At 22.2% G+C, this 18,913-nt stretch overlaps 1 protein-coding gene across 11 annotated transcripts in view; it reads right to left on the reverse strand.

Moving 5' to 3' along the window:
• LOC126896482 (uncharacterized) overlaps nucleotides 1-18,913 on the reverse strand; it is a 41,749-nt gene that overhangs the window by 14,958 nt on the left and 7,878 nt on the right. For 4 of the 11 annotated variants that reach the window (XM_050669294.1, XM_050669290.1, XM_050669293.1 and 1 more), the window contains exons 1-2: nucleotides 11,653-11,765; nucleotides 1,421-1,473 (exon numbers count right to left, since the gene is read on the reverse strand). In XM_050669294.1, coding sequence (XP_050525251.1) covers nucleotides 1,421-1,473; nucleotides 11,653-11,752 — 153 coding nt within the window. In that variant the 5' untranslated portion in view covers nucleotides 11,753-11,765. Of the gene's footprint in view, nucleotides 1-1,420; nucleotides 1,474-5,868; nucleotides 6,003-11,652; nucleotides 11,788-18,913 lie in introns of those variants that run through there. The other 7 variants (XR_007701857.1, XM_050669291.1, XM_050669298.1 and 4 more) reach the window with 4 other exon arrangements.

The following is an 18,913-nucleotide window of genomic DNA, read 5'->3' on the forward strand; positions in this document are numbered from 1 at the left end:
AATGACAATATGATAAAAAATACAAATATCAACAAAAGAATAATTTAATAATGGACAATAAAGAACAATATATTCAACAATAAAGTTGGTTAAAGTAAGATTTATATAAAAAAAAAAGCGGAACTACTGCTTTGTATAAAATAAGATATAAAATGCATTAGATTTTATTTTAATAGTGATTTACAAAAAAAAAAAATTAGTATTTTAAATCCATACATAGATAATAAGTATGGGGAAACATAAAACTATTTAATGAATCATATTATTAACTTATACTTTAATAGTTTCAAAAATTTATACTGAAATTTTTCAATATTGTTTATACTTGAAGTTTTGAACACATACATATATATATATATATATATATATATTTAAGATTGCGTGTATTTCTTTTAATGAAACCCAACATCTTAAAAGATTTTTTAATAATAATATTTATTTAAAAGGAATAAGACATATTACAATAAAAAAATCAAAAAAAGTCTAAAAGTCTCTTATTGAAGTAATATATGATATTAGAAAATTATTAATTTTGTAATTATAGATAATAATATTCTTGAACCAAGAATTTTATAGTATTTAAGTCATTGAATCTTTAATTAGGTTGATACTCTATAACCAAAACAATTAAATTTTTTTAAATATAAAATGGTAAATAAAAAATTAGTTCAAGTATTATTAAAATATTTCGTAATTAACAAAACAAACAGTCAAAAACGTAACCTGAATTTAATTTTGGAAATGGAAAGATCCAAACTTTTATCAATTCACAAAAAATGTTTAAACACAGTAATACCTTTTAATTATACTTATGTTTCAAAAGACGAAATTTCGAATTACAATAATGTAAATGCACAGGTAATTTAAAATAAAAACACGTTATAAAAATAAATTCTTGAAATTAGTTTTTTTAATTTAAGAACAAAATAACTGAACGAAAAAAAATACTGAAAATGGGTTCACCTGATGTTAAACAATTGTATTACAATATCCATTGTGATTTTTTTTTTATATTATTCCTTAAACAATAAAGAAATTATTAGAAATTATCAAATAATAAAGAAAATGTGACATGTATTCTATTAACATGAACTTAATATAAAAAATTATTTTGTATCTAAAAAATGTTAACAAATTTTTTTTTAATAAATAGTTTTATTTTTACTGTAATTTTTTTTCAAGTATTTTAATGAATACATCTGAAAAAAATATCTCTAACATTTCTATATAATTTTTTTTTTTTATTGCTATCTCAAAACAATGTTATTTACTAAAAGTCATATCATATCGTTTATAAATAAATTTTAAGTTCTACACTTAAATTACTATTGCTCGTTTCTTTTTAACTAGCTCTGTTTTATAGAAACACCATTTATATCAATACAAGAATAAAAAATAAGTACACTTTTTGATCACTTACTGCTCGTTTCCACTCCATTGGAAAAAAACGCCTTAGTTCTCTGTAAGCAGTATCTGAAAAATAAAATCCATATATAATTTATTTCTTAACATACCAATTTTTAAATTCATATTTTTCAGAAAATCTTTAGAAACATACGTATAAAATGAAAAGCTCTTAATTTATGTACTTCACATTTTCCATAAATCTAATTACAGTTTTAAATAAAGGAAATAATTTTTTATTTCTTGAAAACTCAATTTAAATGTTGTAAGCGTTAACTGTAATTTCCAAAGATTTGAAGTAATATTTTAATATTTAATACTGACACTTAAAAACTTAATTAATCACTAAAACCCTTTTATGTATTGCTGTTCTTATGTTTTTTTTTTTTGCAAAAAAAAATGTGATTTTGATTGTTATACATATACTTGTATAATTTTTTAGTTAATTAATTGTTATACTTGTTACAGAAAAATATTTTTTACTTGTTTATATCGTTCTCATAATTCTAAAATCTGGCACTAAGTATAATAAGCATTAATTATTAAAGTACAAAAATTCCTGAATATTTTAAGATGTGCATACACATACATATATATGTATAATAACTAATAATGACTATTTAAAATAATATTTTACTAGGTCATATTAGAAATAATCAATTGGTTTATTAAAAAAATAGCCATCGATTTCTCCGTGTTAATAATAATAATGTTTCTTGGTAGTTTCACTAAAAGAAATATAAGAGTAACTTATTCAAATTTTGAGTGTATATTTCCAATTAAATTATAAAACGAGAGTTTTTATCTTGTTATGTTAATGAAAAATAATTGAAATCACAATTTTCTCTTTTTAGTTATGTAATAACTTGACCAATAATGTTAAGTTTTTTTAGTTTATAGCAAATGACGATTTAATTTTCGCTAAAAAAATACAATGAAATTATTTTAATAGCTTAAACAATATAAAATGTTTAAAAATAATTACTTAAAATAATTAAAGATTAAAAATGCTTTTAAAATTATAAGCACTTTTGATAGAAAATATCAATGCGTACAATTATTTTGTATTAAATATAATAAAACACTACAATAATATTTAATTATTAATTAATCTTACTAATTTTGAATTATATAAAAGTTTTATTGAAGTTTAACCTTCGAAAGTAAAATGGGACTTATTTTTTTTTACTATTAAATATATTTATATAATTAAATATAATTAAAATAATATAATTTTTTTATAGGTCGATAACAGTATTGTATTGAAACGTTTTAAGTTTTTATAATTTTTAGTTATAAGCAGTCGGTGTTAGCAACATGAAACCAATTGAAACAGAAAGACCATTTTTTTATTATTTTGCGTAAATTATCTTAAGGATCAAATACGTATAAAATTAACTATCAACTCATTTATGTAATCTAAAGATAGATTTAACAATACTCTTATTAAAATTTTACTCAATAAGGACAAAAGAGCTATAATCAACCTTCTGAATAATTAAGTTAACATACTAATATTGCATGGTGCTAAATATGTAACGTCGTGTAAATATTTCTAGTCATAATTATCTAACGATAATATTTGCTAATCCTTCTAACTTTGATAATAATTTAAAATTATAGGGTAATGTTACATAATTAAAGCTTTAGCCACGTTAATGAATAACATGTTGAGTAATTTAGAATATGGTTGTTTTCTGAATTATTTCTAAAATATTTAAAAACAAATCTTTAACGATACAATTCAAAATTATATTATTATTATAACATTAAGAAGCTTTCTTAATTTAACATTTAATAAGAGAGTATTAAATATAAGAGTATAAATCTTAAATGTTGAAAAAACGTTATTTTTTCATTGGTCAAATAATATTTATTAAAAGTGTAATACTTAAGCCTCTTTTTATTTGATAATATAATAAAAATGTACAAAATACTTTGTCTATTTACAAAATCTAAATTCGATAAATAAACATTTTTTTCTAATCAAACTTTTTAATCAATATATAGAGAGATTTTTTTTAGCTAATCTAGAACTTATTGCCTCCTTTTCTAGTATCACAATGCGCACACCTCCCAATTATTATTACACATTATTATTTATTTATTTTAAATAATTCAATATTTTTTAATTTTTGTAATTTTTTACAAAGTACTTCAGAAGTGAAATTGTAAAGTAAAAAAATATTTTTCATTAAACATCTATAATTTTTACTTGACAATTAAAAATTACTTTTTTTATTAATTATTATTATTTATCACGCGTAGTTGAAGTAATCAATAATTAAATATTCAGTTTACTAAGTTAATCAAAGAATTTCTAAAAAAAAAATTACAAACAATATACGATTTTAAAGTACATAAAGTGCAAAAAAGTTACAAGAATAGCAAAATAAATACTTATATAAAAAGCTGAAGTGGTTCAACAATGAAGAGGTTTTGCTTAAGATACTTTAAAAAAGTTTAGTCAAACCTTAGAAAAAAAATAGTTTTCAAAATCTAAAAAACACATTTGAACAAACTTCAAATAATACTGAGAAGTTTTATTTATAAATTATTTTCAGGTATAATATATATTAGCTACGTTAAAGTTCTCAGTGGGAATAAAATGAAATTTAATATTTCATTGATTTATAAATTTATAAAAATTTTACTATAAAAATTAAAGATTTAGAAAAAAATTATACATAGCACATATTAGATATTCCTAAGTGTTAAATATTATAAAATCTAAATTAATTTATCAAACACTAAAATACACATTTATTTGTTTTTCGAGTAAATCATAATATTTTAAAATAATAATGTTATTTCAATTGAAATAACTCTAGTTGAATTGATTATTCTCTGTTTACTTTGATTTAATCTTTGACATCATAGTTATACAAAACTTTGCTGACACGACCCCAACTATATTTTACAGCTTAAGTTTCTATAGTTTAATCTATCTAAAATGGTTCTACTTAAATTTCCCGCATAAATATTATAGAAAAATGTGATGTTTTAATGAACAAAAATTGCAATACTTATTAAGTACATTAACTTGCTAATAGTTGCATTTCATTGAATTTTTTTAGGAAAAAATACAAAATTGTATTGAATTTTAAAGTAGCCTTCATTAAACTTTTACTTAATTACGTCTATGTGAATGATAGCCATAATAATTATTAATGGTTTAACAATAAAAAATAAAACGTATTTTTGTTTTACCCAATTTAACATATATCCCCATATTAAAATCGCTAAGATTTAATGAAAAGAAAAATCTTTTTTTGGTTTTTTGAACTTTTTTAAATACTAATGTAATATATTATAATTTAAAATTGTAATTTTATCATATTAATGAAATATTAAAAAAAAAAAATTAGATTGTTGTTGTTCTCAGAATTTATTTAAATAAAAATTTTCTTCAATTTAAAATAATTTAAACTAAATTTAATTAAAAGAATATTTTATTTATGTAATGTTTATAATTATTTATAGACAAATAATATATTTATTGAGATCTCACTAATTATAATTTACAAACTACTTTAAATTTAAGTAATTGCTTTCATTATGCTAATAAATAATTCATCTGGTTTTAAAATAATAAGTTAATGTCCAAATTATTTAGGTGAATAATTGATAAACTGATTTTTTTTAAGCACAACCTTTTACAATCTAATTTCTGAGACACCAGTAATACCTTATAAGTCATATTACAAATCATTTTATTATATTTTAATACAATGATTATTTTTTATGTTAAATATACTATTTTAGGGTAAACACAAATTTATGGAATGATGAACGGACATACGCCGTATACTCTTCAAAACGCCACTATTTGTATATCAAAATAAAATAATTATTTTAAACACAATTTACATTAATTCAAGTAAAAAGTCAATTGATATATCAATTGATATTAATTATGTTCTTGTATATGAATAATCATCACAATGAATGTATATATAAATTTAGTGGCATCATTTCAAAATGTTTAAGTGGATAAACTTTTAAATACGGTACTATACAAGACTTTTCATTGATGACCTTATTTTTGTCAATAATGGTCTTGAGAAAAAAAATACCTAATTATTGTGAACCACTATAAAATCAGTACAGGAAATTGCATGCCCTGATTATACCAAATAAAGCACCTATGTAAATCAAATGTATTAAATAAATAATGATTAATTTATACTGTAGAAATGTAAGACATTTATAATAAAATTATATAAACGAAATGATAAGAGTTTTATTGATTTTTGAAAAGATAATCTTAAAAAATATTTCTTGTATCCAATAAAATATTTCTAATAAATGCAGTACTATAACATATGAAATAAATAATATTATTTTGTTATTCAATGATAATATAATATAATATTATACATATTTAAAATTATAAAAATTCATAATATCCATACATAACTATAATTATTAAAAAATCACATTATATAATAAAAATTTATTTACCGTTATTTATATTTTGAATACAGTTTATTATTTCATGTGAAGTACACAAAATTGTACGCATTAAAGTTTGTACGATTTCGAATAAATATGTAAGGGAATGTATAATCTTTTAAAAAAATTGGCTACTATTGTAATATTCAACAAAAACTAATTTGTCGACTAGTGTAAAAATATCTATTTTTAATTAACTTTTAACTATATTTAAATGAACACAATGTAGTATAGAAACGTTAAAACAGAAATTAGTTACATTGTCATAAAAACATTGTCACAACAGGAAGGTTAAAGTAATAGTTAAACTCTTATGTACCTCTATAAAATAATGAAAAAATATTTTTTTTATATTTTTAAGTTTTTGTTACCTATAATCGTTTTTTTTTTCATTTAAATCATTATAAATTAACTTTTGCTCTCCGAATATTACAAAAAACATGTTATTTTTTAATGCGACTTTTTTATTAATACTTTAAAATATTGTACATTTTCAATTATTATAACATTAAAATCTGTCAAAAGACTTTAAACCGTAACTTTAAATAATTTCTACTATACCACAAAATTAAATAATTTAACTTATAGTTAAGAAAGTTTTGTTTCCCGTCGAGAGTAATTACCTAATTTTTTTATTTATTCTAGAATAATCACAAAGATTTTTCAACTATTATTAAGTTATAATACAAAGTTTATCATTTTTTTAATTATAGCATAAATATTAGTGACCTGGGGTAAAAATTTTTTTCTATCACATATAACTTTTAGTATATGGTAATGATAAACGATTTTTTTTGCTAGACTAACTATATGAAAAAAAAAGTAATAATATTGAAGATTAAACTTAATTTAATGAGTATGGAACTGAAATAAATAATTTAATAAAACGTATTCTTACTCCTATGATGCGGTAAGAGTTCAATTAGTATTGAGTAAGATCCAACCAAAAAATATAATAAGTAAATAACATTTTAAGCAAGTTCTCTTACTTGGAATAACAAAAAAATCACAAAGTTCATTGAATTTAATATCATTATATTTAATGATATTCAGTGAAAAAACAATTAACCATTTAGGAATACAATTTTTTTCTCAAAAATAATATTCTTAAATAAATAAACGATAGCATAGTAGGGCCGCGGCACAGTATAAGCGTGGCATAGTTGGGGCTAGTATTGATGATATCTGACATTGATTAAAATCATTGCCATAAGAAACGATTCGATACAAATCTGTAGATAGTGTTTAATTTTAAAAATTGGTGGATAATTGAAAAGCAAAATTCTAACTCAAAAAAAAATTACAAAAAAATTGCAAAAAAATCATTGTCACGGGCAATGATTTTTACTGAATCAGCAAACGTTCGTCACATTCGTTTTTTGATAAAATTGGCAATTTAAGATGATTCAAATGTTAAAATAAATTTTTTTGACTTTAAAGTAAAAAATATTATAATAATATTAACATTATATTCTATGTCATTTAGATTTATATAATATTCATGAAATCAGTGTACCCCTTATAAGATATTTTAAAATAAATTAAAATACAATACCAAGAATTTTAACACAAAAATAGCATGTTTTTTAACTACGGCAGCCATTTGCACATTTGCAAGATAAGTCATCGGGACAAAATTTTTTTTTTGAACTTATAGTACATAACATTAGCTTTATTTTAACATATGTTTGAAGCTCGGGATATTTCCGAAACATTTTCAAAACTTAAATTGAAAAAGTTAAATTTTTGTGCAGAAGGTGCTATTTTGAATCCCCCCCTGTAAGCAGGTAAAGGGTCAAATTTACAAAAAATTTATATCAAATGAAAAGAAAATAACTAGGTTTTCAATATAAAACATAATTTTTTAGAAAAAAAATGAAAAATTTGTCAAAATTTACTGATTTTAAATATCGTAATTTTTTGGAGGTTTCACTATTTACGGGAAACGTGGGCAAAACTTTAAATTTTTGAGCATAATGTCTTATACAATTTATCTTATACTAGATACAATTAGTGATCTTTTGACGTATCGTTGAGTAAAATCAGTCCAGTGAGAGCTGAGAGAAAGTAGTGACAGACACAAAAAAAAAATAATAAACACATCATGGTAAAATTAAAATTTAATATAATAATAAATGAACCTCATTTATTTCAAAATAACGATAAAAGTTGTTCTTTCGAGCAACGTTGGCTTTTTTCCTCAAATAAAAATATTTTCTTAAATTCTATGCCAAAAAAATTGTGTACGAAAATTTCATTACTCAATATTTATTAATAAAAATATTCTATATCCAACCAAATCGAAATCAAGTTTTATGAAATTATTTTATAAATATAAAATAGTATTTTTTAACAGTTAAATATAATATTACATAAAAGCACGAACATTTATTGAAAATTAAAAGATAATTGTAAATTGATGATTTTATAACATCAAATAAAAACATGTGCAAAATGATCCAAGATTTAATATTTATCAACTATTAGTTCCTAACTATAAAACTAAATTATTCATTTCAATATTGGACTTTTACACCGGATTACTCTATACTGTATTCATAGATTTTTTAATGTATTTTGTTAGTAAGATTTCATTGTACCTTTCTAATTAATATTTCTCTATTTGAATTACAATTTAGTATTTATACTATGAGAATTTATCATTACAAAAAAAAAGGGTAACTAGGATAATATTTAAACTTGGTATCAATATGTAGTAATTTATATATGTATACGATATATATCGAATTATCTTCTACCAAGTACATCTTCTGTCTTGTTTAATTTAAGTAATAATTATTAAAAGTTCACACATAGATACTACACCAAGAAGTTTGAATAGTTCATGTGTAGTTTTCAAATTTAAAAGTTTTCTGTTAACATATTTAAAGAAAATTATCTTTATTTGCCATTCTCAACTTGATTTTGCTGAACTTTTCTACTTTGACTTTGAAAATTACCACTGCCAACATCTTCACATGTTTAGTTATGTGTGAAGATTTAATAAGTATATAATCAAGGTGTTTTGTTGAAAACACAATTTAAATGTATAAATTAAAAGGTATATTATCGTAAAGTTCTATACTATCGAATATCTACGTAATCAGAGAACACCAAAATGGGAAAAAATAATACTCGAAGTTTCGTTATGAAGTCTTGAAAATTTCAATACTTTAATAATTAACTTCATAAAAAAATCTTTGAAGCGGGGTATCCAAGCAAAAGATTTTCCTATCAATACATTTTAAGAAAAAGTTCTACAGTTGTAATAATTAAAACTTTTGTTGTAAAAAAATCTTCCGTGAAGATGTGAAGTGAAAAAATCTTCTTAAATGTAATTAAATTACAAAGTATTTCTAACTATATTTTAATAATTAAATAAATATTATTACATCAAAGTGATAGATAAAAAAAACCTAGTAAAATCGAAATCTAGCATGGTGGTATTGTAGCATAATGGACTCCCAGTATAAACTTAAGTTTAACAGTGATTAAAATCATTAGCATAAGACGGTTCGATGCTATAGTTTATAAAGAAAGACTATAAAAAAGGAAATTTTAAAAATTTTTACTATATCCATCAATTACTTTTAGAAGGGTAGATACGATTATTCTTCTGTGTACGATAAGAAAATTTTGACGTATTGTTGAACAACAAACAGTTCAGTGGACGAGTATTCATATTTATATTTACATTTTCATATAAGTATCTAAGATAAAAAATTTATGTATACAAATATCATGGATATTCTTTTAACGTTAGCCACTTGATTTTTTTTTAAAGCAATAACTATGTTAAAAATTTATTTTTGGTATTTTATAGTTTCATATATTTCTTGTTTTATCAGTTATTAATTACTTTTTTTATTAATTTCTTATACCTTACAAGGATGTCAAATTTATATTTTTAAATTGCAACATAAATATTTAACTGTATTATAAAATCAAAAATAATGGAATTAATAAAATGACTGGTCGATAACAACTTTAGGATTAGTATTTCGAAAGTTATAAACACTATTTACGGGATGGGGAGGGTAAGTGCGACTGAAAAATGTTCAAAGATAAATATTGTCATATCCACGCCTCATATCGAGTCAATATTTTCTAAAATAATGCGTCAAAAGTTGTTATCTATTTTATAAGCTAGTTAAATATATTTGTTTTGCCATTTTAAAAATAAAGTTGACACCCTTAAAGGTATAAGGAATAAATTAAAAAAATTAATAAATGAGAAATATATAAAACTAAGTTTAACTTAAAAAAATTTCTTAACACAATTATTATTTTAAGATAAATTGAGTACCCAACTTTGAAAAAATAAGCTTATATATCTCAATGTAAATATTTTTAATCTCAAGATCTTTAAACTCAAATTACGTATAAACTAAAAAATATCTTATACATAAAATAACTCTAAAATTAGTAATAGAAAATATCAAAATTATATATTCAAAAAATATTTGGAACAAATATTCAAATTAAATACTTTGGTTTCAAAACTATTCAATTGGAAAGATGAAAACATTTGTTAATGTAGCTTTATTATTTTATTAATGAGTCTCGAAAGAAATTTCGAAAATCATAGTTGATAAAAAATATGTTTTTTATAAATAAAACATGTTTAAAATATAAGTAAACAATTTAACGTTTAAAAAAAACATTAGACTAATGTAAATAATAAAATTTGGCGTATTTATCACGTTAAAAACAGTGTTTCGAATTCATGCATTATTTAATTTTTAAACCTAGTTTTCACTCATGGGTGTCCACAGGAGTGAAAAACAAAGCAATTGCCCCATTTGATATTTTTCTTAGTTAATTTTGTAAAATAAAACTTTTTTATTTTTCGGAGATCTATACCTTAAAAGAGAGAGCTAAACTCCTTTTTGTTTCACCTATGGCGAGGTTTCCAAAAAATTGCAGTTCCCTGGCTAAGTACCCCAGTCATCCCCTTCAACGCTGGATCTGTTGAATGTATAGCGAAATAAATATTCAAAAAAATATTTTGCCTACTCCTATGAAAAATGTTTGCGGACGCTCTTATTTCAAATCATCGACACCCATATGGATAATGCTCAGTACCATCGAGAAAATGAAAAACTTGTCTAGTTTACAGTGATAATAACAAGCCATCCTTTAAACATGTAGATTAATCAAAAACAAATATCCACTAAAATTGTTTCGTTAAAATGCTTGTGCATATTATTTCAGAGAGATACTTAATTTCGCTTTTTTATTTATATATTTATTTTGTTACCTCATATTTTTATTACATTAGAATATTCAAGAAGTATAATAGTATATAATAACAATAATTAGTATTGTTTTTAGCAGTATAATGTTCATTATTTTTCTGTAGTCTTTAAATATAACAACAATACTATGTCCAATAAAACAATAGTATTAAAAATCATATATTGTAAAGTACAGCATAAAAATTATGTTAACATTTGAAATAAATTTTAGCTTAAAATTCAAGCTACTCGAGTTCTGGGTTTACATTTTCAGAAAAGAAAATCTGATAATTTTATTAAAGTATAAATGAGGAAAGCTATAAAATAATTGTATGGCATTTCTTATAAGAATAGACTGTATTAAATAATAGTAATTATTCTGATAGCTCGATTTATAATAAGCGTAAAATATTTTTACTATTTATTTTTTACTAATTAAATTAGAAATAATTATACAAGTGTTTTCGTAAAATATATAATTTTTTTATAAATGATTGAATTATTTAAATACATGCATATTATGCGTGATGAAACAAAAAATTAAATCCGAACTTGCCAGTTGACTGATAAATACCTTGAACGTGACAATCCAAGAAATTGGACGAGAATAGACCAAACATAATTATATATGCTATTACAAAGTTGATGTACTTCATGGTAGGACTTAGACTTCAGTTATCGAAATGATGACAGTTACAACAACTAGTGTTTTCATTTTACAACGATGGTGGCGCAACCACTACACTAGACTTTTGCGCACAAACATACCAATTTAAATTATAAATAACAGCTTATTTAAATTTTTTTTTTAAATAAATCTAAAAATTGATAATAAATTAAAAATAAGATGATTGATTTATGCGATAAAATCTTCGCCATAACAATTTCAAAATTAACTTTAGGAATTAAATTTTGAGTAATTATATTCAATGTGGTTACACTATTGTATCTAAAGAATAATTACAATTATACTAAAGTTATAATTTCTGACTTTTTTGTCGAAAGAGGAGATTCATGCTTTCCAAGACAATATTTTAAACATTTTGCACACATTTTTTTAATTAAAAATATAAACTATAATTATGTTTTAAACAAATTATTAAATAAAAACAAAAGTATACATTTGTTTAAAGTCGTATTATTTCCAAAATATTTTCAAAAGCTATGTTAAAAAAATTGACTTTTCGTGCAATAGTTGCTATTTTGAATCCTTTCTGTAGGCCGGTAAAGAATTAGATATTTTTAAAAAAATAACAATTTTGTTATTCTTCGATTTTTTATTTTTTATACGTTGTACAGTAAAACTGATTTAATGAACGAACAATTAGTGAAAGACACAAGAAAAAATATATTTTATATTTATATTTATGTATATATATATATATGTATACTATATATAATGTAAAATAAAAATTAGAAATTTAAAACTAATTAAAAATAAAAATTAAGTTTTTTAGCTTCGCATTGATACTAAAAAGTTGACAAAATATTTTCAAACCACAATAATTTTCGAAAAAATTGTTAATAATTGATTAATAAAGTTATAGATTGAAAAACAAAAGTAATTAAAAAATAACATAGTGGTATTTTAGGAAACGATCTACATTAGATAATTTGTCCGTTATCTAATCAGATATAAGAACAGCATTTAAAAGATGGCAACACATAGTATTAACAATAAGTTTAGACATATACGACAGTTTGGAAGCATAGATTACTTAAAATACTAATTCAAATAATAAAATAGAAACATGTTAATCTTCATTAAAACTTTCTTAAAATCTAGACGGTTTATAGTAAAAATATTAAAAACACTATCAAAAAACTTCTCACGTGAAAACAGCATACCGCAGCGGTCATGCCTATCACTAACTGTGTTTTTACTAGCTATAAATAAATTCACTGAAACTAACGTATTCATTAACAGTAGAATTGTTTACAGACAATTTTAACCTTATAACAACTTGCACAATACAATTACTCCTGCAAAAAGCTACTAATAATTTATCTAATTGGTTCAAACTAACTGGTTTCAACATCCCAGGCAAAAATAAAAATGCATAGTTTTTCCCAGAAAAAGGGGTAAATCAAAATAAAATAATAACGAAATAACAATTCAAAATACTTGGAATGTGGTTAGACAATAAAATAAATTGGTGTTTTCACTTAAAACAACTAAAAAAAGCCATCGATAAGAGTATTACACAAATTAATGATCACAAAACATAACTGGTGATGAAAATACTCTAATCGAGATACACAAACAAATAATTATAAAAGCAAAAATTGACTGCAAAGCAATATTATAACCGAATAACAAGAAATTTACATCTGAAATCAATAAAAAGTTCGATCAACACAAGTTTATGAATTATAATCGGCGCTTTTAAATTTAGCCTTATAAAAAGTATCAGAAATATAGGATAAGAACATCGAACCCCTCATTAAGGAAATTAAAACTGCCTGGTATATGCGACGAGAGTATTAAATCTGAACACAATAATTAAATCAAACTCTTACAATTATTGTACATTTACCATTATGGAATGTAACTGACGACAATGACAGTAAAATATATAATTATAGAATGTATTCAATATAAAATTTTGGTAAAACTGAACATCCAAAACAATTTGTACACAGAACTAGGACCTCACCATAGAACATTTTAGTATAATCAAGTTTTTCAAAATAAGCAGATTTGTATAATAAAACAGCAAATTATCAATAGCAATCAGACAATATTTTTCTTTACAAATTTAAAAAATAGTTTCTAAGTAAATGACTGTCTAATATGAATCACTCTGTATAGTATATAAATATTATTATATTCTAAAACTTTATTAATATCTATTGTTAAATAGGTTTTGTTATTGAACAACCATAGATTTTAGTAAATAGGCATTAAGATATTGTTTACCAATAAATTATGATCCTGTAAACACGAAAAATGTCATGAAATTCAAAGTAGATTTATGAATATAAGCCTACTATGTATAATTAATTCAGCAAGACTTAGTTTCCAATAACCTACTACTAGCATATTATGATCACGTCCAAATTGTTATTTGTATTTTAATAATAATGCATTAAACACCAATAAAGTAAAAGTAGTGTTAAAATTGATTAAGAAAAATAATACATTTTGGGATGTTTTTGTTATTTTTCATGGGTGAATGATGAATGATGATGTATGATCGTGATAATACAATATTAATCGCAAGTCACCAAGAATAATAAGTAATAATACCAAATTTTAAAGACATAAATGGCGAATGTTATTCGCCATTAGGTTAACACAACGTATATGATGAACCGTAAGGATTGATAAAAATTTTAAAAAGATTACATCAAATATTTTTGTATTAGAACTTTCTAACGTAATAAATAGGTATCATTTGAATTAATGGACAAGTAAACTTTCAAATAGAAAATACTATGATATAAGTAACATTTTATGGCTAAATAAAATTATTCTACAGAAATATTACGGTTTTAATGGAGCAGCGAAAAAAATAGTTCCTATAATAATTACATTATTCTTTTAGAATAACTGTTTGTAATAATTATTACTCCAACTTTATCAAACATTTTATTAATAGTATTTATACAATATTAATTTAAAATTTGAATAAAGTTAATTAAAAAAAAAAAAAATTTTACGTCTGTTTCATTAATAATGCTAGTCAGTTGCGGTCAAATGGTATTAAATTTTTTTAACTTTATATACGTCCATTAATTCAATCAAAAACTATTGAGCTTAACTAATTAGATACTAATTACTTTGTTTATGAAAAAATTCTACAAATTTTGGAAATTAAAATTCAAGTTTTGTTTTTTTTTAATTTGTGATAAAATTTAATGGTTTATTAATTTAAAATAATTAAATAAATAAGTAACATTTAAAAAAAGTTTAATCAAATGGTAGCCATTAGGTATAATAGTTTTCAGTAATATGCTTACATAATTAATATAAATAAAAAAATACATTGGGATTTTAGAACACAACTCCTACAAAGATATTTATCAAAAATATTAATCGCACCCTCCCGTGGCAATGTTATTTGATCGGTACAGGTTCATTTTCTAATTAGGAAGTGATAAACAAAAAAATTTCACCAGTCAAAATTCATTAAATTATTATTTGTTTTACTCAACTTGAACATGCTATACTAAAGTGAATTAATATTAATATTTTTTCCAGACAAAACAACCGGCCTCAGAGTTAAAATTTACGAAAACAGTATATTTTTTAAGAGAAAATTATAATCGATAATTCACATAAATATATTAATATTTACGTTAAGCAATTTTTAGAACTTAAATGTCAAAAAATATTATATAATTGAAATAAATATACATTATTTATATATTCATTCATATATTTTGTTTACTACATTGTAGTAAACAAAATACCTAATAATAATATTTAGCAGCAAAATGAAAAATGATGAACGATCGGATGTCTTGAAATATATACTTGGTATAATTGCATGATTTTGAAATTAATCTTTTCAGTAATTTTTTATTTAGTAATTTATTTCATGATTTTTCAAACTAGACAAAATATTAAATTTTAGTTGCATTATAATAGGTAAAAAGCATTATAAAATTTAGGTTTGATTAACATTAGGTTAATTACAAAATTATCCTAAAAATAAAAAGCGACAAAACAAAGCAGGTTTTATTTGTAGAACAAAATAAAAACATAATAAAAATACGCAAGATACATAAAATTAAGTACTTTATAAGAAATAAAAGATAATAAATTACATCCCTTTGGCATAGATGCATATTTAAAAACAATAAATACATATATGGATGAATTTAAAAAAGTGAAAAATTATAACACCATTCTTACTTTAATTATTATTTTAATTTGACTCCCTACACTTATTTAACATAAAAAAAAAAAGCGAATCCAAATTTTTTTCTGGAAAATTTCTGGAGATTAAAAAATGTATGACAAATTAAATTGTTTAAATTTTAAGTGAATTTTATTATGCATAGTTATAAACTGTATATATTACTTTCATACATTACTTATATTATTATATAAAATTGTTAATTGGTAATTGTATTTTCTATTATATGTTTTGTGCATATTTGAAATTGAAATTTTAGCTTCGATGCGGAGCTGAGAAGATATTAATTTTACCATGATTTTTTTTTTTTTTTTATGTCTGTTGCCACTTTTTCTCAGCTCTCACTGGACCGATTTCTTTCAACAATACGTCAAAAGATCACAAATCGTATCTAGTTGAAGACATTACCCTCAAAAATTGAAAAATTTTCCCTCGTTCCCCGCAAATGGGGGAAATATTCAAAAAAATTACAAATTTAAAAATCGGTAAATTTTGTCATTTTTTTCACTTTTTTTTCTTAAAACTTCCATAACTTTTTCAAAAATAAACAAATCAACATAATTTTTTTTTATACTAAAACCTTAGATATTTCCCTTTCATTTGATATCATTTTTTTGAAAATTTAACATTTAACCTGCTCATTGGAGGGGATTTAAAATAGCAACTTTTTTACAAAAACTAACTTTTTCAACTTAATTTTTGAAAATGTTCCGGAAATACTGCGTCCTTTAAACATATATCAAATTAAAGCTTATTTTATGTACTATAAAATGAAAAAAAAAATTTGTCCCGAAGACTTATCTTCTATGCGCAAATGGCTACCGTATTCAAAAATATGCTATTTTTGTATTAAAATTTTGTATTTTATTTTATTTTAAAATATCTTATTAGAGGATTACACTGATTTTCATAAATATTATATCAATCTAAATGACATAGTATAAAAAATTAATCATATTTAAATTTTTTTGTTTCTTTGAAGTCGAGAAAAATAACTTTAAAATTTGAACTAGCTAAATTTCCATTTTTATTAAGTGACGAATGAGACGTACGGTTTTTGAGACGTACGATAACACTTGGGTCTTTCACGACTGTGGCAATGAATTTTTTTTTAATTCTTTTTAAGTTAAAAAAAATTTTTAACTCATTTGATTTTTATCTCATTTAGATTCAATAACTTCAATAAATATCAAGGATTCCATTACTGTAGTCTTCTCTCGTGAGAAGATATTCATATTAATATTATTTTACTATGTAGTTTTTTTTTTTTGTAGCTATCTTTTATTTTCTCAGCTCTCATTTGACCTACTTTTTGACAATTTTTTTTTTTTAAATTAAACACTATCTACAGATTTGCATCGAATCCTTTTTCATGATAGTGATTTTAATCACTGTCAGATATCATCTATACTGGACCCAACTATGCAACGTCCCTACTATGCCGCGACACCACTGTGCTGGGTTTTTTTTAAATTTAGAAACATGTTAGGGAGTTACAATCCCCTAGCCACCTAAATACGCCACTGTCTATTACAGCACTGTATACATTTCATTATGGCCGGTGATAAAAAAACTACTTAAATTTTGCTTCACCATACACTTATATATCATATTATCTCATCAGTACTTTCAGCATTTTTTTAAGGTTATTTGTAAGAAATATTAATTGATGCATGAGACCAATTGGTAAAAGCTGATTAACTAAGATTTATTAACTTAAGAATTATTAATTAATTAGAAAAAAATAAAATATATAATTTTCTAATGGAGCAAGTAAATATACCTTAACTTAATTCAAAAATTTAATTATATATGTATTTTTTAATTAAGAGGGAGTCGCATTTTGCTCAATAAAATAATTTTGAATGAATCATACAATTTTTAATTAGTATACCGATTAATAATAGATTTAGTAATAATATTAGAGTATACTCCTGGTTAATAATTAGGTTATGTTAATTAATAAGTTAATGTTTTCAGTAGCTGAACTAGTTCAACTAATTATCAGTAAATTATTATAAATAAACATATACAATTTTTATGAAAAAAAAAAAAAAAAAAATCAATTTATTTTTATTTAATAATCTATTTATGTCCAAGAAAACTCATAAAATTTGTTTTAAAGTGCGCGTATTCAAGAACTTTTTTTATAAAAAAAGCTGAAATAAATTTTCAAATTTTAATTTATTCATTACTTCTTTATCCTTATAAATTAAAATACCTCATAAATTTTAATAGGAAGAATCCATCCTCATATTATCACTCCTGTTATCTAGACTAACATAATACATTAAATTAGAAAAAAATTATCACTCTCTATGTATATTACACTTTACAAACTTACAAATAACTTATTTTAAATCAACTTATAGGACTGTTGAGTATTACAACAAGTAATACTCTTAAAAGAAACAGATTCTTACATTTTTTCATAAACTATAAACTATAAAAAAAATGTTGAATTCAAATTTCTTTTGTAATTTTTAATAAGATTCTATTTGCTAGATTCTGTTGATTATATTATATGGATATATAACCTGATACTATGAGATGCTTATATAGAATTACAATAGAATAAAATTACAATGTATAGAACTCATTATATAAAATTACAATTCTTTCCATGAGAGAAAAGAAGTAATAGTTTATAATTAAGGTTAAAATCGTTCTGCACGATCTTAGTTGATGTGATACTCATTAATTACTGTATATTAACTATATTTACCACCAACCTGTTTTTATGCAAATGATAAATTAGATTACAAATAGAAAACAATTCTACAGCTATCAAAAACCTATGCATGTTATTAAATTCTAATTTTAATTTTAATATTATGCTTACTTGTACTTATGTACTATACGATAAATAAAATAGTAACCCATTAGTAAATAGTAACTCATTGGAAATTTTAACAGCTTTAAGGGTTAGGTTTAAGATCCAAATTAAAAAAA

The sequence above is a fragment of the Daktulosphaira vitifoliae genome, unplaced genomic scaffold, assembly GCF_025091365.1.
Source record: "Daktulosphaira vitifoliae isolate Bord-2020 unplaced genomic scaffold, ASM2509136v1 Scaffold_1, whole genome shotgun sequence".
NCBI classification, from domain to species: Eukaryota; Metazoa; Arthropoda; class Insecta; order Hemiptera; family Phylloxeridae; genus Daktulosphaira; species Daktulosphaira vitifoliae.